The sequence below is a fragment of the Pongo abelii genome, chromosome 16 (assembly GCF_028885655.2).
Source record: "Pongo abelii isolate AG06213 chromosome 16, NHGRI_mPonAbe1-v2.0_pri, whole genome shotgun sequence".
NCBI classification, from domain to species: Eukaryota; Metazoa; Chordata; class Mammalia; order Primates; family Hominidae; genus Pongo; species Pongo abelii.
Window position 1 is genome coordinate 36,355,771 of NC_072001.2, and position 17,796 is coordinate 36,373,566.

The window sequence follows — 17,796 nt, forward strand, 5'->3', positions numbered from 1 at the left end:
CTCATCAAAAGCATGATCAGATTTGAGGTCAAGAAGTTATAGGGGAAGAACACAATCTTTGGAGTGAAAAAGACAGGAGTGTGTTGCAGTGCCCACTCCATATTTTCTGAATGCACTTTACCCTTTGACCTCTCAATGATTTCACTCTTGTGGATCCTTCAGCAGCTCCTCACTTCCTACTTTTCCAGGACTCATCAAAATTCCTCTCTGGTCAATTAAAAAATCAATAACAAATTCTTGTCTGCTCTTTAAAACTTAGTTCAAACGCCACTTCCTCCATAAATCTTTTTCTGATTCCAGTTGGAATTGGTCTCCTCTCTTCTTATGAGTTGTTCTCTGCTGTAATAGTTGTTCCAATCTGCCTTCTATTATAGTTATTTTTTCATATCTATTTCTGTTACATCTGTAAGTTCCTTTGTGGTAGGGACTGTCTTTGTAATCCTCATAGCGCCAAGCTAAGATGTTGTACATGGCAAGCATTCATACATGTTTGTTGAAGGTTTAATAAATGAATAAAAGGAACAAATGAGTGAGCCAGAATCTACTCCTGTCTCACCTTGAACCAATAACACACTATGTTAGTAGCACTGATTGTGTTATTTGGTAAAAAGAATAACTGATGAAAATTCTAACAGTCACTCTGTAGTTTTTCCAGAGTAAAATTCTGCTAATATAAATAAAGTATGCATTTTCTACTTGCCCCTGAAGCGGCCTTACTCCAAACCTGCTCAAAGTTGCCATAGATAAATATTTTTTATTATCTTCTTTGTTTTGCAAGGATTTGGGGCTACCTTTGAGAAAATATATGATAAAATAGTAATATCATTGATTCTCAGAAAGTATAAATCAGGAATCAAAGGTTTAGCCTGGAGGGGCTGAAGAGCACTCATTTCTCAAATATAGGACTTGATATAAAAATCTCAGAATAAATATAGTTAGCATTTGTTTAATAAGACTGCTTTTACAGATGAAAGCTAATGACAAAAATGCAACAGCCAAACAGTGTTTCCATAGGTATTTATCTTCAAAGTATAATTCCTGTATAAGTTTGTGTTTGGGATAGACAGTAATAGAGATAAAAAGCAAAATGAGAGGCTCTCTAATGAAATGTGGTATCAGTGATGAGAATGAAAACAACCAGAAACAAATGAACCCCACAAATGGGCCATTGATTAGGGTGGCCTAACTCCTATGACACACAACCCCATATTGTCAGTGGCTTAGCGTAGTCAAAATTTATTTTGCTCATATGACTCTCCAAGGCCAGTGGGAGGGCTCCATTGAGTGTGGTTATTGGCTTCACCATCTCCTAAGGGCAGAGCCTCACAGACAATAAGGTGTTTACAAGTCTCCTGGGGATCATGTTAACATGAGGGCTCTGATTCAGTAATTTCGGAGTGGGGCTGGGGCTAAGCATCTGTATTTCTAGAATGATAGCACTATTGCTGATGAACTAGATGGTACCAGTGCTGCTCTTCTGGGGATCACACTTGAAATAAGGAGATCTTTGGGCTTTGGAATCCCTTGTTAGATATCTGTATCAAGTGGAAGGAAGGTAAGGATGGTGGGGCCCACTCCTGGGGCCCACCCACTTTCGATTGGCCAGAATTTAGTCCCCTATACCTGCAAGTGAAGGGTGGGAAATAAAGCCTTTGTATGTTCAGAAGGAGAAGAAAATGGAGTCTAGTGAATACTCAGCAATACCTGCCTCTCCAGCCAGGTATTCCAGAGGGCACCAAGATGCCCCCTGTCAGTCAGAAAGTACAGATGGCCTCTAGTTGCAATGCCTGCATGCCCCCCATGGTGGATTGGACGTATCTGCACTCCTTTTTCTTTTAAAAGAACCTGTGAACCCAGAAAATCTGAGACAGGTCTTAGTTAATTTAGAAAGTTTATTTTGCCAAGGTTGAGGACATGCCCGTGACAGAGCCTCAGGAAGTCCTGATGACGTGTGCCGAAGGTGGTCTGGGCACAGCTTGGTTTTATACATTAGGGAGACGTGAGATGTGAGACATCAGTCAGTATATGTAAGAAGTACAATGGTTCAGTCTGGAAAGGTGGGACAGCTTGAAGCAAAGGCAGGAAGACTGGAAGCTGAGAGGGAGCTTCCAGGTCACAGATAGGTGATAACACAAATGGTTACATTCTTCTGAGTTTCTGATTAGCGTCTCCAAAGGAGGCAATCAGATATGCATCTATCTCAGTGAGCAGAGGAGTGACTTTGACTAGAATGGGAGGCAGGTTTGCCCTAAGCAGTTCCCAGCTTGAGTTTTCCTTAGTGATTGTGGGGGCTAAAGACATTTTCCTTTCACATTTCCCCACTTTTCTGTTTTTTTAATCTTTTGGAGAAAGCATTTTACAAGAGAATGAGTCTCTGGTCTCAGGTTTCATCTGATCTCTCATAGCTAGAAGGGTTTATTCCTAGATTGGTAGATCCCAAAAGCTAATTTTTAGGAGGTTGTGAAGTCCCATATCCTGTGAATAGAAAACAGAGGGGAGGAAGGGAGGAAAAAAAAACAACAAAAGAACAATCCTGGAAAAATCCATATAGGTCCCGTTACTCTGAAGTCCATACATTAGTAGGAAGGTATGAAAGTGGCTTATGTATGTAAACAGGTTGCTGTTATTTTCTTCTGAAGTTTATTTAAGTTGTCTGGCTTCAGTACACAGGGTTTTAGGAAAGCACAACTTAGTTTTCAGTGACTCCAAATTAGGAAAAATGGAAAAAAGAAGGAAAAAAATTTGAAAACATTATTTTGAAGACTTGTAACCAGGAAAAATTAGAATTCAGTCCCAAACTGTAGAAAATAATAAAAATTGAAAAAAATACTAGGCAGACCAGAATCTAACAACAGGTGTACTTGAAACATAATTTTTCTCTCTGCAGTTTCCCATTTTCACTAAAGACAAATCATGGTAGGACTGGTTTGCTTTATTATACTTGGCCTAATTATTTGTATACAGTGCAGCAAGGGTAATTAGTTTTTACATAGGCTTTTAAATGGGCTTTGATGGAACTTTGTTCCATAGCTGGAATCTCAGATATAACTTTTTAAAGCTGAGCCCAGCCATGAATTTGTGCCATCAAATACCTATGAGTTGGGTGAATTTCCTCTCCTCTGTGGGGTCCAAGATAAACCTGGAGCTTCTGCACGTGTCAGAAAGTGACATTTTTTACTTACCTCAGAAACCCTATACGTGTACTGTGTACACAAAATATGAGGCCATTTGTTCCAAGGGCTTTATTGGCTCCATAAGTCAAGTTTGATTCCTTAAAGGAAAGCACACCATTCCAGTCAAAGCCTTGGTAAAGAAACCAGTGTATCCAACTGTGCCCTATTACAAAAGAAAACTGATTCTTATTGCACTTATGCAAATAACTCTATTGCCATAAATTGAGACTACTCACAAATAGTTTCCAAATTCTGGAGAAGTTAGGTAGAAAGAAACAAATATGCTCCAAATTTTGTTCACAGGAGTGTTCTTTACTCAATTGTTAAAAGCCGTAAATAGCTTAAAAGTTTTCTTAACTCTGTGAAACAAAACAAAGTATCAGCAGCATTTGAAGCAAAAAGTCAAAAAGATTACTTCAGTTTTTTGTTGCTTCAGTTAATTCAGTTATCTCCTCCTGTTCTGTTTGATAGCCATGAACATTTCAGCTCTCCATGAGAGTTCTGAAAGTTTTTTCCTTTATTCCAATGTCACAATTTCCAAAGTTATCAGAAAACCTGCATTTAAATGCACCTGTTAGAGTCCTACAGCTGATTATAAAGCCACCTTTTAGAGAAGGTTTAAAACAAGATAAAACAAGACAATTTTTTGTGGATGAAAAAAAAGTTTTAAGGCAGCCATAGTTAAAAGAAACAATTGACAAGGAAATTTGTTACCTCTGTGGCACACAATAATTTTAAAATGACAATTATGATTATTACTGATAATGTACACTAAGGTACATCAGAATTACAGGAGTTTCCCATAATTTTGGAATACATACCAATAATACATTTATACAAATATATCCCAAAGAAACCAAATACCATTTCATATTTGACAATGCTTCCTGAATAATTTTTATATCAAATAAGCTAAATTATGTCATTTTTGGACTTTAGGGAAACTAATGTCTTAAAAGATTAATTAGGTTAGAAAAAGACATAATTTATAATTTGATTTTGGAAAGTTTGTCAAATATAAAAAAGTTTGTCAAATATAAAAAGTTTAAAACAGTTGATATTACAAAATAGGATTACAGGTCATTGTAAAGTCATTTATTTAAGTGATAATTCAAGCATTTCAAAAAGCGAAAACCTTCATTCTTTGAGAGAGAAGACTTAATTTTCTAAACAGGAAGCCCTAATAAAAACAGCATGAAGTCAATTACATTTGCTTTTCAAACTTTTGTAAACAATTTATAAAATTTAATCTTGATTATAAAATATAACTTCCATAAGCCTTTTATAACCTTTATAATCTTTATTAAGAAGTTGGTTAATGCTTCAAGAAAACCTTGTTAATCTGACACAGGGGTCCATATACTGGTTTTGCATCAGTGTGCCTTTGACATTAATAATTAGTTTATAGAGGAACTGCACTTATTTTATCTTTCAAAATTGGCCCTTAACAACCTTACACACCCACCTCTTCAGAGACAGTCCCTGGGCCTTGAGGAGTTGAACAGCTTTAATTTCTTGCCCTGTGTCTCAGGAATGCAGTTTATTTTGATTGACATCTTCTATCGGGCCTGAAGATGAGCCTTTAATTGCTGTCAGTGTTTAAGATTTAGCAGGACTTGGTGTTCTTTTTAGACCCAGGAGTTAGACCCCTGTAACTCAATGTTACAAGAACTTTAAAAGCACATACAGGAAGATACATGGATGTAATAATGTAATAACCTTAATTTAAAAAAAAAAATTATCTCAGTTTTTTCCCCTAAGCAAACCAAAACTTAATATGACAACTTGATTGTGTGAATTTTTTTTAATGTGTAAATCCTCTTATTGTGACTTACACTGACTGCTCATGACAGGGTTGGACTTTCTGATTTGTTCTGAACATCCCTCCTTTTTAAAAAATCAGTGATTTTATTTTAGGACTAAATTTACCATACAAGATTCTTTCTTATATAAAATTATTTCTCTTTAAGTTTTTCACCTCAAAAAAAAAAGCCTCTTTATTTTTATAACTTTCTTTACATCTTCTTTTTTATTCCTGGTTCCTTTCACCTTGTTGTATACATAACCTTTAAGCTTTGAATTAGACAAGACTTGTTCACTTTTTTTTAAGGACACACTTTTTTTTTCTTTAACAATAATGTTTTCCTACAATATGTATTTATTGGAAAATACCCAAATAGTGAAATATCTATTATTTGATTTAATATAGCTTTATATTCTAAATTATGATCAGTTTGTCTACAAATATTTATGCCATTACATTTACCTAATTGTTTTGTTTACCTAGATTATTCACAAAAACTGTGATAGTCATTATTTAAAGTTATAAAACTGCTGTTGCAAAATTATAACTGAGACACTGAAAAGAGATTTGATCTAACTGACTCAATATTGCTCTTAACCTCCAAGCTGTCCTTGTTCATTCCTGGGCATAGGCCGAACTAACTTTGAGAGGAGCGTAGTTTGTAGTTTAGCTTTGAAGACAATAACAGTTCTTTCCCAAAACAAACCTCCTTATTGCCTGTGGACTAGACTGCCTAAAGCCACCGGATTAGAAGTTACAGTAATCTTACTAAATTCAAGATGCAGCTATTTTCATTAAACCCTTATCAATGTCTTATTTATTACAAATTACAAAAGCAAAGATTATTCTGTTTTGGGCTGGGCTTATAGTTTTGTAACCCCTATGCCAAATTTTGACACCTCACAGTATTTGGCAGGGATAAGTATGAAATTGCTTGATTAATAAATGCAAACAAAAATGTATGCTGGGCAATACTTAAGGCATTTCTAATAGTAGTTTACCAGTAATTTTAAAGCTAGCTTATTTATTAAAGATTTCACTGGCCAGGTGCAGTAGCTCACGCCTGTAATCCCAGCACCTTAGGAGGCCGAGGTGGGCAGATCACGAGGTCAGGAGTTCGAGACCAGCCTGGTCAACATAGTGAAACCCTGTCTCTACTAAAAATACAAAAAATTAGCTGAGTGGTGGGCGCCTGTAATCCCAGCTACTCAGGAGGCTGAGGCAGGAGAATCGCTTGAACCCGAAAGGCAGAGGTTGCAGTGAGCCAAGATTGCACCACTGTACTCCAGCCTGGGCGACAGTGCAACAGTGTGAGACTCTGTCTCAAAAAAAAAAAAAAAAAAAAAAAAGATTTTACTTAAGTTACAGGAACTTTAAAAAGCATTTTATTTAGTCTTTAAATAGGAACTTTAAAATAAGGACTAAACAGGAACTTTAAAAAGCATTTATTTAGTCTTTTTTAGTATATAATTTAAGAGCTTTTATTTTTTAAGCCAATTATTTAGAGCTCTTTTATATATTGTTAGTAGTAAAACATGCTGTACACATCACATAAATACATATAAAAACTTATGAGGCATGCCAATGGAAGTGCATTTTATAGATTTATAAAGACTCCTCCCCCACTTTTTTTTTTTTTCCTGTCTTAGACTTTCAGATTCTTAATAACCTGTTTCACAACCCTAGGCAATTGTCAGCTAAATAGCCTTAAATTTGCACATTAAGGGAAACAACTCAAGTGAAAATGAAATAGCAAAATTTACATCATAAAGTACAGAGAGAAAAAGTCTGGTGGTGCTAGAGGGAGACACTGTTATTTTCCTTGAGCCAAATTAAACATAAAATTAAACTACACTCTTCCTTAAAAACCCAAGAGTAGCCTCTGTTGCAATAACTATTTTAATTTAAAAAAAAAATCAGATGAACACAGAATTCAGTTAACTGAGAAGAAAAAAATTTGCTCAAAAAAAAAAAAAAAGACAAGGTCTTAGAAGAGAAAAACAAACAAAAAACCAAAAACATGAAGACCTTTCAAATACAAACACGCACACATGCACGCATACACACACGCATCTTGGATGTTAGCCTTTTAATTAAGCTGACTTTTAACCATTGAGCTCCTTTAAAAAAATTTTTTTTTAAATCTTATTACCGTATTTCTGCTAGGACAAAATGCTGCTGAACTAACAATGATCACACAAATTGTACGATTTCTGAGCACTCTAAGTGTAAGCAGAAATTAACACCAGCTGGTTGTTAAATACTAACTTTAGTCATTTAAAAGGAATTTGCAAGACAGAATCCCAAACCAGTTTCTTACCTAGTGATGGATCTCAGACTGCTGTCTGCCAGCCTAGAAGCAGGACAAAGAAAACCTCATCTTCCCTCTTGGAAGCAAGCTCAAACTCCATAAAGGAGTTACCTGCCTTCCATCATCATGGAAGCAGGAAAACTTGCCTTCCTGTTGGAAGCAAGTAAAACTCAAAAAAAAAAAAAAGAGGTGGCCGGGTGCGGTGGCTCACGCCTGTAATCCCAGCACTTTGGGAGGCTGAGGTGGGCGGATCACGAGGTCAGGAGATCGAGACCATCCTGGCTAACACGGTGAAACCGTCTCTACTAAAAAATACAAAAAAATTAACCAGGCATGGTGGCAGGTGCCTGTAGTCCCAGCTACTTGGGAGGCTGAGGCAGGAGAATGGTGGGAACCCAGGAGACAGAGCTTGCAGTGAGCAGAGATCGAGCCACCGAACTCCAGCCTGGGAGACAGAGTGAGACTCCGTCTCCAAAAAAAAAAAAAAAAAAAGGATTGTACAGCAAAACAGACTTTAGATCTCAACCAGAAGTTTTGGGAGATTAGGGATTCTCTGGAGGGGGTACTCTCAGACCTCAGCAAATTGTCTTATTGGTTTAAGCCATAAGGTTAGCTCATGCTGGTACCAAGCACTGATAGGAGATTCGTCAAAGGTCAGGGGCACCTCCACTCAGAATCCCCCCTGTGGCTACCAAGATGTGAACCCAGAAAATCTGAGACAGGTCTTAGTTAATTTAGAAAGTTTATTTTGCCAAGGTTGAGGACACGCTCGTGACACAGCCTCGTTAAATCCTGACGACACGTGCCTAAGGTGGTCCGAGCACAGCTTGGTTTTAGACATTTAGGTAGACATCACTCAATATATATAAGAAGTACACTGGTTCAGTCTGGAAAGGCAGGATAACTTGAAGCCAAAACAGGAAGACTGGAAGCAGACAGGGAACTTCCAGGTCACAGATAGGTGATATACAAATGGTTACATTCTTCTGAGTTTCTGATTAGCCTTTCCAAAGGAGGCAAATCAGATATGCATCTATCTCAGTGAGCAGAGGAGTGACTGAATAGAACGGGAGGCAGGTTTGTCCTAAGCAGTTTCCAGCTTGAGTTTTCCTTAGTGATTTTGGGGGCCCAAGATATTTTCCTTTCACAAACCTATGTGAACTATTTTAGAAAAGGAAGTTTATCCCCATTCCCCAGTTTTACCTGAAGGAGTGTCTCCTAAAGCAAAACCTAAACAATGTCAACTCTGATTCTTTAAGTGGCATCATCTGTTTATAGATGAGGCACTGCTCTGTTAGGCTGTGTGCTTTTTACAGAGCCTTTTTCTCTTTGCTGTTCCTACTGTATGTGGATTAAGCCCTGCTTTCCCTCTGGCTGTGACAGCAAGTCTCCCACAAAACAGATGAAATGTGTAATAGGCCGACTGAAAAGTATTTCATTTCCTGGCCATCTATGGCTCTTTTCTTAGGGTGAGAAATTATGCTCTAGATTTCAATTTTCCACAGTTGATGTCTTTCATAGAGTGCTGATGGTAAGAGTCCCCCATAAAACTGCATTTGGGATTCTTTTCTGCTTATCCCGTAAATGTGCTTTGTATTTATCTGGAACAAAACTGACATTCAGGGAGTCAGGTAGAAAATTGGTTTGTGAGAATTAAGGATACAAATGCCATGAACACCTTGAAGCTATCAAACCCCACTAAGCATTGAGTCTTCAGTGGCCATTTTGAGAGACTGAAACGAGGCTGCCTGCCTCTCTGTTGGTGCAACCTGCCATATCGTGGCTGTTATTTATCGACTGCTGTTTGCGCATTCCTCTCTGTGAAGAAGAGCAGGAGGAAGAGAGCCTGACTGGCCCAGCACAGTTCGCTTTGCCATGATAGGAACAAAGAAAATCTGAATGAAAGAGAATACAGTGGAGGAGAGGACAGAGGAGAGGTGAGCGTGCAGGACGAGGCAAACAGAGACTTTTCCAGCTGCCTAGGAAGTGGGAACAGGGGGCAGAAGCAGGTTTAATGATGGGTCTCTTAGATTCATGGGCCACCTGGGCTCTTGAAAGTTTGTTCTCCTTCTAGATGGGAGAAGGAGAGCGGGTAAAATATTTAGAATACCAATTTCCAGAAATTAAAGGGTATCTTCATGAGTTTTGATGATACCACAGCAAAAGACCGAAGAACAGGAGTCTACCCTACCATCACCCCATCTACATGAGATTCCCAAGCTTGCTACATGCAAGACCTTAGCCAAATGGGAATCTTATGTGCCTTTTTATTAAGACCTGTAATGAGCCTCCACTAATGAGCCTCCACTAATACTCCAAGCACCATCAGGGCTGGGTGAGAGTGTGCTGCTTGAGTTTTAAGTCCATGGAAGGTTTTATCCTTCTACTTGTGTTTTCAGAGCTCAGACAGTGAGCAGGGCCTGGATTTTGTGCCCTAGATGCCTCACCACACCTTAGTCCTGGCCTTATCTTAGACAGTCTGTCTTCAGAGCACAGCCTCTTACTTACTGTAATAGAACAATGGCCACCAATGGTGTGCATAGTTTGGAGGGAAGGGGCGTAAGACTAGAGCAGAGGGGCTAGAAAGAAGCCCAGACTCATTTTCCCAAGAAGCAGTAGGCTCTGAGGCATCACTCGCTCCTTCTGGGTAAGAGGCAAAGCTTCCTTGGCCATGAGCTGGCTCTCCACGCATCACCTAGCCCCCACCCTTTATGACTCCTTCCTTCATGCATTGTGGTGGTCCTGCCCGCTGTGCCCTCCTTGTGGTCCTAAGGTTTGGTGGGTGTGTCCTGCTGCAGGTTCTGGATATCCTGTGCTCCCTCTGTCTCTGCAATGGGGTTGCAGTAAGAGCCAACCAGAATCTGATCTGTGACAACTTGCTGCCCCGGAGAAACCTGCTCCTGCAGACACGACTGATTAACGATGTAACCAGGTAAAGCCACCACCATCATTCCAAATGCCAAGCGTAGTTCTGCCTGTCTTGTCTCCAAGCAGGAAAAGAGGGCTGATCTGAACTCCAAAGTTGCCCACCCATTGTTTCCATGATGATACAAGTATATAAGACAAGACCAAGCCAATGTGCATTTCCTATGACTAGGGCCTCCAACCCCTTTAGCAGAATTCCTCAAACTTTTGTGTGTAAGTAGCTGAGGATAGAGTATGTGTAGCATCTGAGTGCTAAAGAATTTGACCTGAGATGGCCTACCATGTTTTCTTTTAAACATTAATGCAACTCTTATAACTTCATAATATATATTCATATTTATTTTTATATACCAACTTTTTTTTTCTATAATCTCTTCATAGAATGGATGTCCCAAGTGAGACTGTGGCGTCTTGCATCCTCTGGCTCATGGCCATGTATCTGACTGCTGTCTGTGAGGATCAGGGTGAAGAGCAGGGTCCCATGCAGGACCCCTAGCTTGCTAGTCCATACACGTGGCTGCACGTGAGTCATGTGAACTCACTGGACTGGGACTAGGCAGGTCTGCGGTTTTGTAGCCACTTTCTACCTAGGCCTACACACTAATCCACAATGGCAAGAATAGAATCTTCCCTCTGAAGTGCAGAATGGCCCAAAGACCTGAGCTGTCACACAGACTTACTTTCTTCATGGTGCCAGCCGGGTTTTTCTTTGCCTACCTAAAATAGGGCATAGCTCCAGCCCAAGAACAGTTCGTCTCTAAAGTATGATTCCTAACATAAAAATTCTAAGTGGTGTATCTTAAGCTTTTAACCACTTTGCTGGATACATTAAAACCTCTTTCACTTAATGAGGTTGCCTAGTAATGATTTCTTAATGTTTTTAAGAGACCAGTGTTATTAATAATGCTTTGGTAACAAAGCTGCTATACTGAAAATAAGGGTGCTTATACCAATTGACCAGAAAATGGAATTCAAGTAAATTTTTTTTAACTTAAAAACCAAAGGTTTGTAATCGTACAAATCTGTGTAACATTTTCAGCATCGCTGCCCATGGTTGGCACTCAGTAAACGTTGGTTGCCTTGAATGGAATATTAAAAGAAACATTCTTTATGTTTTGTAATGAAAATGTTGTTCTGTTGCGTCACACTAAGAACTTGATCAAGTGTTGAAGTGTTGAGGGTCCTAAGCTTTTTCTAGTCTTTTTTTTTTTTTTTTTTTTGAGACAAGGTCTCACTCTGTTGCCCAGGCTGGAGTGCAGTAGCATAATCATGGCTCACTGCAGCCTTGAACTGCTAGGCTCAAGCAGTTCTCCAACCTCACCCTCGCAAGTAGCTTGGACTATAGGTGTGCACCACCATACCCAGCTAATTTTTATAGAGACAGGGTCTCCCTTTGTTACCCAGGCTGATCCCAGACTCCTGGCTTTTAGAGATCCCTCCCATCTTTTGAGCAATATGAAAAACACAGCATTGCTCTTGTCCTAGGTGTAAATGGGCCATTGCCTCCTATGGTCTGGTTCAACTTGCTTTCTCAGCTTTTAAGGGTGTGTAGATGCCACTTGCCTATGTTTAATTTCAGTATCCGGCCAAACATCTTCCTGGGAGTCGCGGAGGGCTCAGCCCAGTACAAGAAGTGGTACTTCGAGCTGATTATCGACCAGGTGGACCCCTTCCTAACAGCAGAGCCCACACATCTGCGGGTGGGCTGGGCCTCTTCCTCAGGCTATGCCCCGTACCCAGGAGGTGGAGAAGGATGGGGAGGCAATGGTGTTGGCGACGACCTGTACTCCTATGGCTTTGATGGACTTCACCTTTGGTCAGGTGAGTACCTTGCTAAAGCTTTGGCTCATAATCTCACTGGAAATGATGGAGGCTCAAATTATTCAAGCAGAAATGACCACTTTCAGTTGAAATGATACAGACTCAAGAGTCTCAACTAATTAAACGGTTAGGTGGAAAAGAGTATCAGGTTAAAATAAGACTCATTTATACCATTACTCAGACAGTTCCTAGCTACATGGTCTAATGCAGATCACTTCTCTCAAGCTTGTTGTATCTGTATGAGCCTTATTGTATGGAATCGTTAGGATTATATGAGCAGAGACTCAGCATTTATTCACTGAGCAGTGAGTTACATACTTTCTCATTTTTCTCTTATTTTATCCTCACAGTGACCCCTTAAGGTAGAAAATATTGACTTCATGTGACAAACGTGTAAACAGAAGCATAAAGATGGTTCAGTAATTTATTCAAAGTCATACTAGGAAGGATCCAGACCTGACTACAAGTCCATAATCTTGTCAACACAGCCTGTTGCTTCATAATACAATTTATAAAATGTCTGGATCCATGCCTAACACACAATAGGTGCTAACCTTTTTAAACAAATTCAGAGCTTCCTTTTTTTAGATAAATAATTGATGCTTTTCCCAAGCATGTCCATGGCCCGTGCCTGTGGAGGAATGTCTTGACTTCTGCCTGGGTGAAAAACACAAGATTAACTCTCAGGCTTTCATCAAGAAGAAGAGCCCTACCTCTCCTGTCTGTTGTCCAAAGCGTGTATTTTCTGTATCTTTTGCAAAACTGCAATTGGAGACATCGCATCCCTTATAGAAATCCCTTACGTAAGCATTGTGTCACGTGCCCGTTACATAAGTAACCATGACAGACATTCTTCCTCAAATCCAGTACAAAGAAAAAGTTTACCTCTACAGGACAAACCTATATATTTTCTTCTGTAACTGGTAGCTACGTAACTCATCACATTTTCTTCCTTCCCTTAGCTTTCTAGTTACAACCTAATTGCCTGATGCCAATGATGAAGTCAGCTCAGGTCCCAAAGACATGCTTCTTTTAATTGGTCTTCATTTTCAGCTGGTCCACATGGGTTTTTTTGTTGTTATTTTAGGAGCTATGTTGCATTCAGCTTCAACACTTTAAAACTGTTAGGAATGCTGTAAACATTTATTTGTATACTTATTTATCCTGGATCACTGCCGTGGGGGAGGAACGAAAAAAAGCCTTCATTCATGTTCTGTGTGTCCCAGAGGACAATGTGGTCCTAACATAAGTGGATTCAAAATGGCAGGATGAGGGGGTCATGTGAAGGGAAAGTCTTATCTTGTGCTCTCATCCTCCCAACTTAACCTTCCCTAATTCTTCATGGAACGTGGAGCTTCCCTTTGTTCTCATAGTGTTATCATGGAGCCACTGAGTCTGTGGCTATGAAGTAGTGACCTTAAGCTTAGGTTATCATCAGATATCATACAGTTCGCAGGAAACTGTCTCTGAAGAAATGATCTGAGAAGAAAGAATCCTTATGCTCATGCACCTTTGCGGCTCCTGAGTGTGGTAGGATTAAGTCTGTGAAGGAATTAACAAGACTGACTTGTAAAACTTGTTTCACACTCCTGCTGACTGCTGCCTATCTCCCACCAACTTGCCACCATAGCCCAAGAATGTTCTCTGGAGCCCAGCTACACCTGAGAGGGCTCTGCATGGAGATTGGCTAAGGAAGTATGAAGCATACCTAGACCCTGGGGTGAAGCAAATTGGACCCTTGTTTTGAAGAGAAACTAATCATTCTCAAAGGAAAAAAATTTAGTCTTTTTCTGACTTTACAGCACTGCGTGGGGCACTTACTGTATTCCTGTATCCCTTTGTAGAAATTTGAGGAATTAATACATCAGTGAGTCAGGAGGCATGGAACCCATTCATGGTGCATCCATAGAGGGCTACTCCGTGCATTTCAGGACCTGAACGTCCTGTCTAATTGTGTATCATTCCAGGAGTTTACAGTTTCCCACCCTTTCCCTCATCCCTCCTGTCTCCTCTGAAGGCAGGGAAGCTGGGTGCTCCAGGTTCATGCCGAGCATCACTAGCAGTGGCTCCTATGATTGGAGAAGTGGGAAGAAGGCTGGTGACTCAGCTCTTCAAAAACTGATTGTGGCTCTCTGAAATGGCCCGCACTTGATGTTGTATTGCCATGTAGGTACACTCAAGGGATTTCATCCCTCAGTCTCCAGCATCTGATGAGACATGGAGAAACCAGTGTCTCCAAGTTTTATATGTTTCATTCTCACCAAAACCCAAAGCTTTCCTGGGTCTGGGCATCATTCTGACTTCTCCAACCAGCACACAGGGAACATATATCTTGCAGAAGGGATTGGAATATGTCAGGAATATTTCTTCAGCTGAAGAAATAAAGTTTCTGTTGATGTCCCCCACCAGGACAGCCATGAATTTCAGACTATCTTATGAAAAGGTAATTGTCTGATGAAGAAATGAAACGGAAATAACACTCCAACTTACTACAGGAGAGAATGGTGCGTAGATAGGGGGATATATTAGAAAGTGGTCATTATAAATTATTCTCCTTTTATTTGAGATTTAAATGCCCAGGTCATTACCTTTAAAGTTATTTGTGTGCATAAATTAAGCCACTGCCTTGAACATACTTAAGTATGTCTTTAACATGCTTATTAAAGTACAATAGATTTTGCAATAGTTGGAAAGAATTACGGTGCCTCTAACACTTTGTCAATGGAAGGTCAAGAACAAACAGCATAGCTTTGGAGTTATGCCTGGGTTTGAATCCTAGCTCTGCCATTTAATGTTTCTTTTTTTTATATTGGACAAATTAACCCCTCAGAGGCTCAGTTTTCCTCTGATAAAACGAGGATACTATAAGATTCTTACGAAATTTAAATAAGAAATATGAAGTCCCTGACACACATTAGATACACAGTAAATATGAGCTACCTTCCCTCGTCATCTATGAATTGCACTGTAGTTATAAAGACCAAATCCAGAGTCCTTGGTACTTCACTCAAGACCATGAGAATAGCCCAGTTAGGGCTACCCCAGGAATATCTAAGGGAATAAAGAACCCCAGTTCGGTGCTGAATGAGAAAAGCATTCTCAAAGTGACATCCTGGAAGTATGAATGAGCTTTTTCTCTGTGTAGGGGAGAAGACAGCCTTAATAGGCCTTTTTAGTCATGGAAGCCTGGGAAGTCATTTTCAGGCATCAGGTGTGGGAACATCTGCCTCCTCAACTCTGTCTAACCCTCCCTACAGAGTCCAGGGTCAACTCAGACACTGTGATCTTCTCTTTGGAGGAATGACTCTTTTTTGTGATGGTCTCACTTTCCCTTTCTGGATGGAGCCTCAATAGGGCTTTCAGGATAGCACTTGGGAGTGAATTCTACTCAGAGCAGCCTACACAGTATGTTACTGGCTGGGGGAAGTTTCATAGGAGGAATCATGTCTCCCCTTCCCTTTAACCACTTTTTCCTCCTCAGAATTGAAATAAGCAAAAGAATTCACCATCCCAAGAGACGAGTAGTATGGAAGCAAATGAATGGAGTAAAATTGTGTTTCCTGATATATTAAGACTACTGACTCCTCAAGATAATTTACCTCTGCAGTCAGATCTGCACAAGGGGACTTCACCTGTCTTCCAACTAAGATGAGTTCCAGGGTATTTGTTTGTTTATAAAACACAGGCCGCTGGGACTCAGACCTTTCCAACCCCAGTGCTATGTGGACAAGATCCCAGGAGTAGCTGCAGAAGAGCAGCACTTTTCTGTCTTTGGATCCCCTGTCATTCCAAATGGCTAAATATTTGTGCTTGTATTATAATGCCAAACTCTGCAGTGCCTGGACCTGTGCAAGTGCTGAGCATCGCTGTTTCCAGTTGCCTCGTTACTCATCAGAAGGGACTAAATTCTGCAATAATACACTTTGAGGTTAATTGAAGATGTGCAGCATCTGATTAAGTGGCTTTTAAAAAAAATCGTATTATAGTGTTTGGAATGGCCTTTCCAAGCTTCCTGGGCCCTTCAGGTGGGCCTGAGCCTCCAAACCAGGGGACAGTTTTTCCTCTTGAGACTGGCAGAGATAAGAACCACTGGCCTCTTGCAGCAGATGGTCTCTAGGATTATTCAGAGTTCCTAATATCATAAAAAGCACTTGAGGCTGCTCTTAGAAAAGCTCTCTGAAACAAGTTTGATTTTTCATTCCATAGTGTCACATTTCCGCTGGTTGTTCTAAAAGGGTCAAATACATTAAACATACTTTAAAATGTGCATGTTTTTCAGTACTGTCTTTCAATAAAGAAAGTAGATTTTAAATCACTTTTTGGATTCGGCCCTCAATGCTATAATTTCCCATATTGTTGTTTTTTTCTAATACTATAAAAGGTATAATATTCCTACAGTGTCCCGGCAAACTTTTCTACTGTTAGCCTAATAATTAAGGTTCCTGGAGTTGAAAAAAACGCAAACAAATAGCACTTGCTGTGGGTTACAGTGTGTGAGGCACTCTTCTATTGCTCTATATAGATTAATTGATTCAAAACTCATAGCAGTCTTATGAGGTAGACATTATTCCTGTTTGACAGATTAGATAACTTGAGTCCACAAAGGTAAGTTACTTGCCCAAGGTCGCACAGTAAGTGACAGAGCCAGAACTAGAGCCCAGGCAGTCTGGTTCCAGAAACCCCTTAACCACTATGATAAACTGCCTCTTAAGTGGTACACAGGACATCATTTATTTACTTCATTAAAGAGAAAAGGATAATAATGGTACCTTACAAATAACTCTCTTTACAGCATCCCTGTGGGTACCACTGTGCGCATTTTACAGATGGGGAAGTTGAGCCTCTAGTAAAATCATAGGTCCTGGTTCATGCAGCAGGTAAGGGCTTGGGATTTGAACTCAGTCCTGTGTGACTCCAAGGCCCCTCCAGCCTCCCTTTGTTATCTCACTGCAGCTCAGTTAAAAGGATTTGCATCTTGTTTAAACGTGGAATACAAGACCCTTCCTAAATGATTAGGAAGCCATGAAAACCCCTCACAGGGATGGAGATTACTTTCTCTGCATGTGAGGAGATTTATAAAACACACTATGTAAAAGCAATGCTACGATTCCATCATTTTCCAATTTCAAACTCTTCATACTACTCACATTTTAAAGTGAGGTATACTTCATCAGATGACCTTTTACAGTGTGAATATGATATGAAATGGGCTCTCTTATCCAAATAGTCTTCCCGTGACATTGCTCTAAGCACTTGCTAAGTATATCCTTCATATCCAGTGATTATCAACAGTTACCCTTTCATTTCTAGATAATATTAGTCCCAACTCTGTTCTCTACTGTACAAGCTTTAAAAATAGGCCCAGCCTATGAAGCCTATGAATTCAATTTGCTTATAACTTTTCTTAACAAGTGTTCCAAAGGAAACTTCTACTTTGAGCCCAGTCTCTTAGAGAAAAGGTGGGAAAAGACAGTGTCTTTCACCACGAGGGCATAATTGCTCCTCCTGGTGGTTATTTTCAATGGAAAGAATAAGCCAGACGGGGGAAATTCTCCCAGCCATATTTCCTCTGGAGGGCATATGGCAGCTATGGCTAAATAAAGTTCAGAGCTCAGCTCCTGTTGGTATCAAAGCCCTGCTGCAGATGAAGAGCATCCCCCATGAAAGCTGCTCTTTGTCTTCAGTGGCCGAGCCTCAGGCCAGTGTAGAAGCCAACAGTGAACCCTCAGAGGACAGGAGAGAGGACACTGGAGTCACGATTC

At 40.0% G+C, this 17,796-nt stretch overlaps 1 protein-coding gene across 7 annotated transcripts in view; it reads left to right on the forward strand.

Annotated features, from left to right (window-relative positions):
• Positions 1–17,796, forward strand: part of RYR3 (ryanodine receptor 3) — a 561,166-nt gene that overhangs the window by 283,188 nt on the left and 260,182 nt on the right. For all 7 annotated transcript variants that reach the window (XM_024232640.3, XM_054532557.2, XM_054532556.2 and 4 more), the window contains exons 17-18: positions 10,087–10,220; positions 11,793–12,034. In XM_024232640.3, the coding sequence (XP_024088408.2) occupies positions 10,087–10,220; positions 11,793–12,034 (376 nt within the window). The remainder of the gene's footprint in view (positions 1–10,086; positions 10,221–11,792; positions 12,035–17,796) is intronic.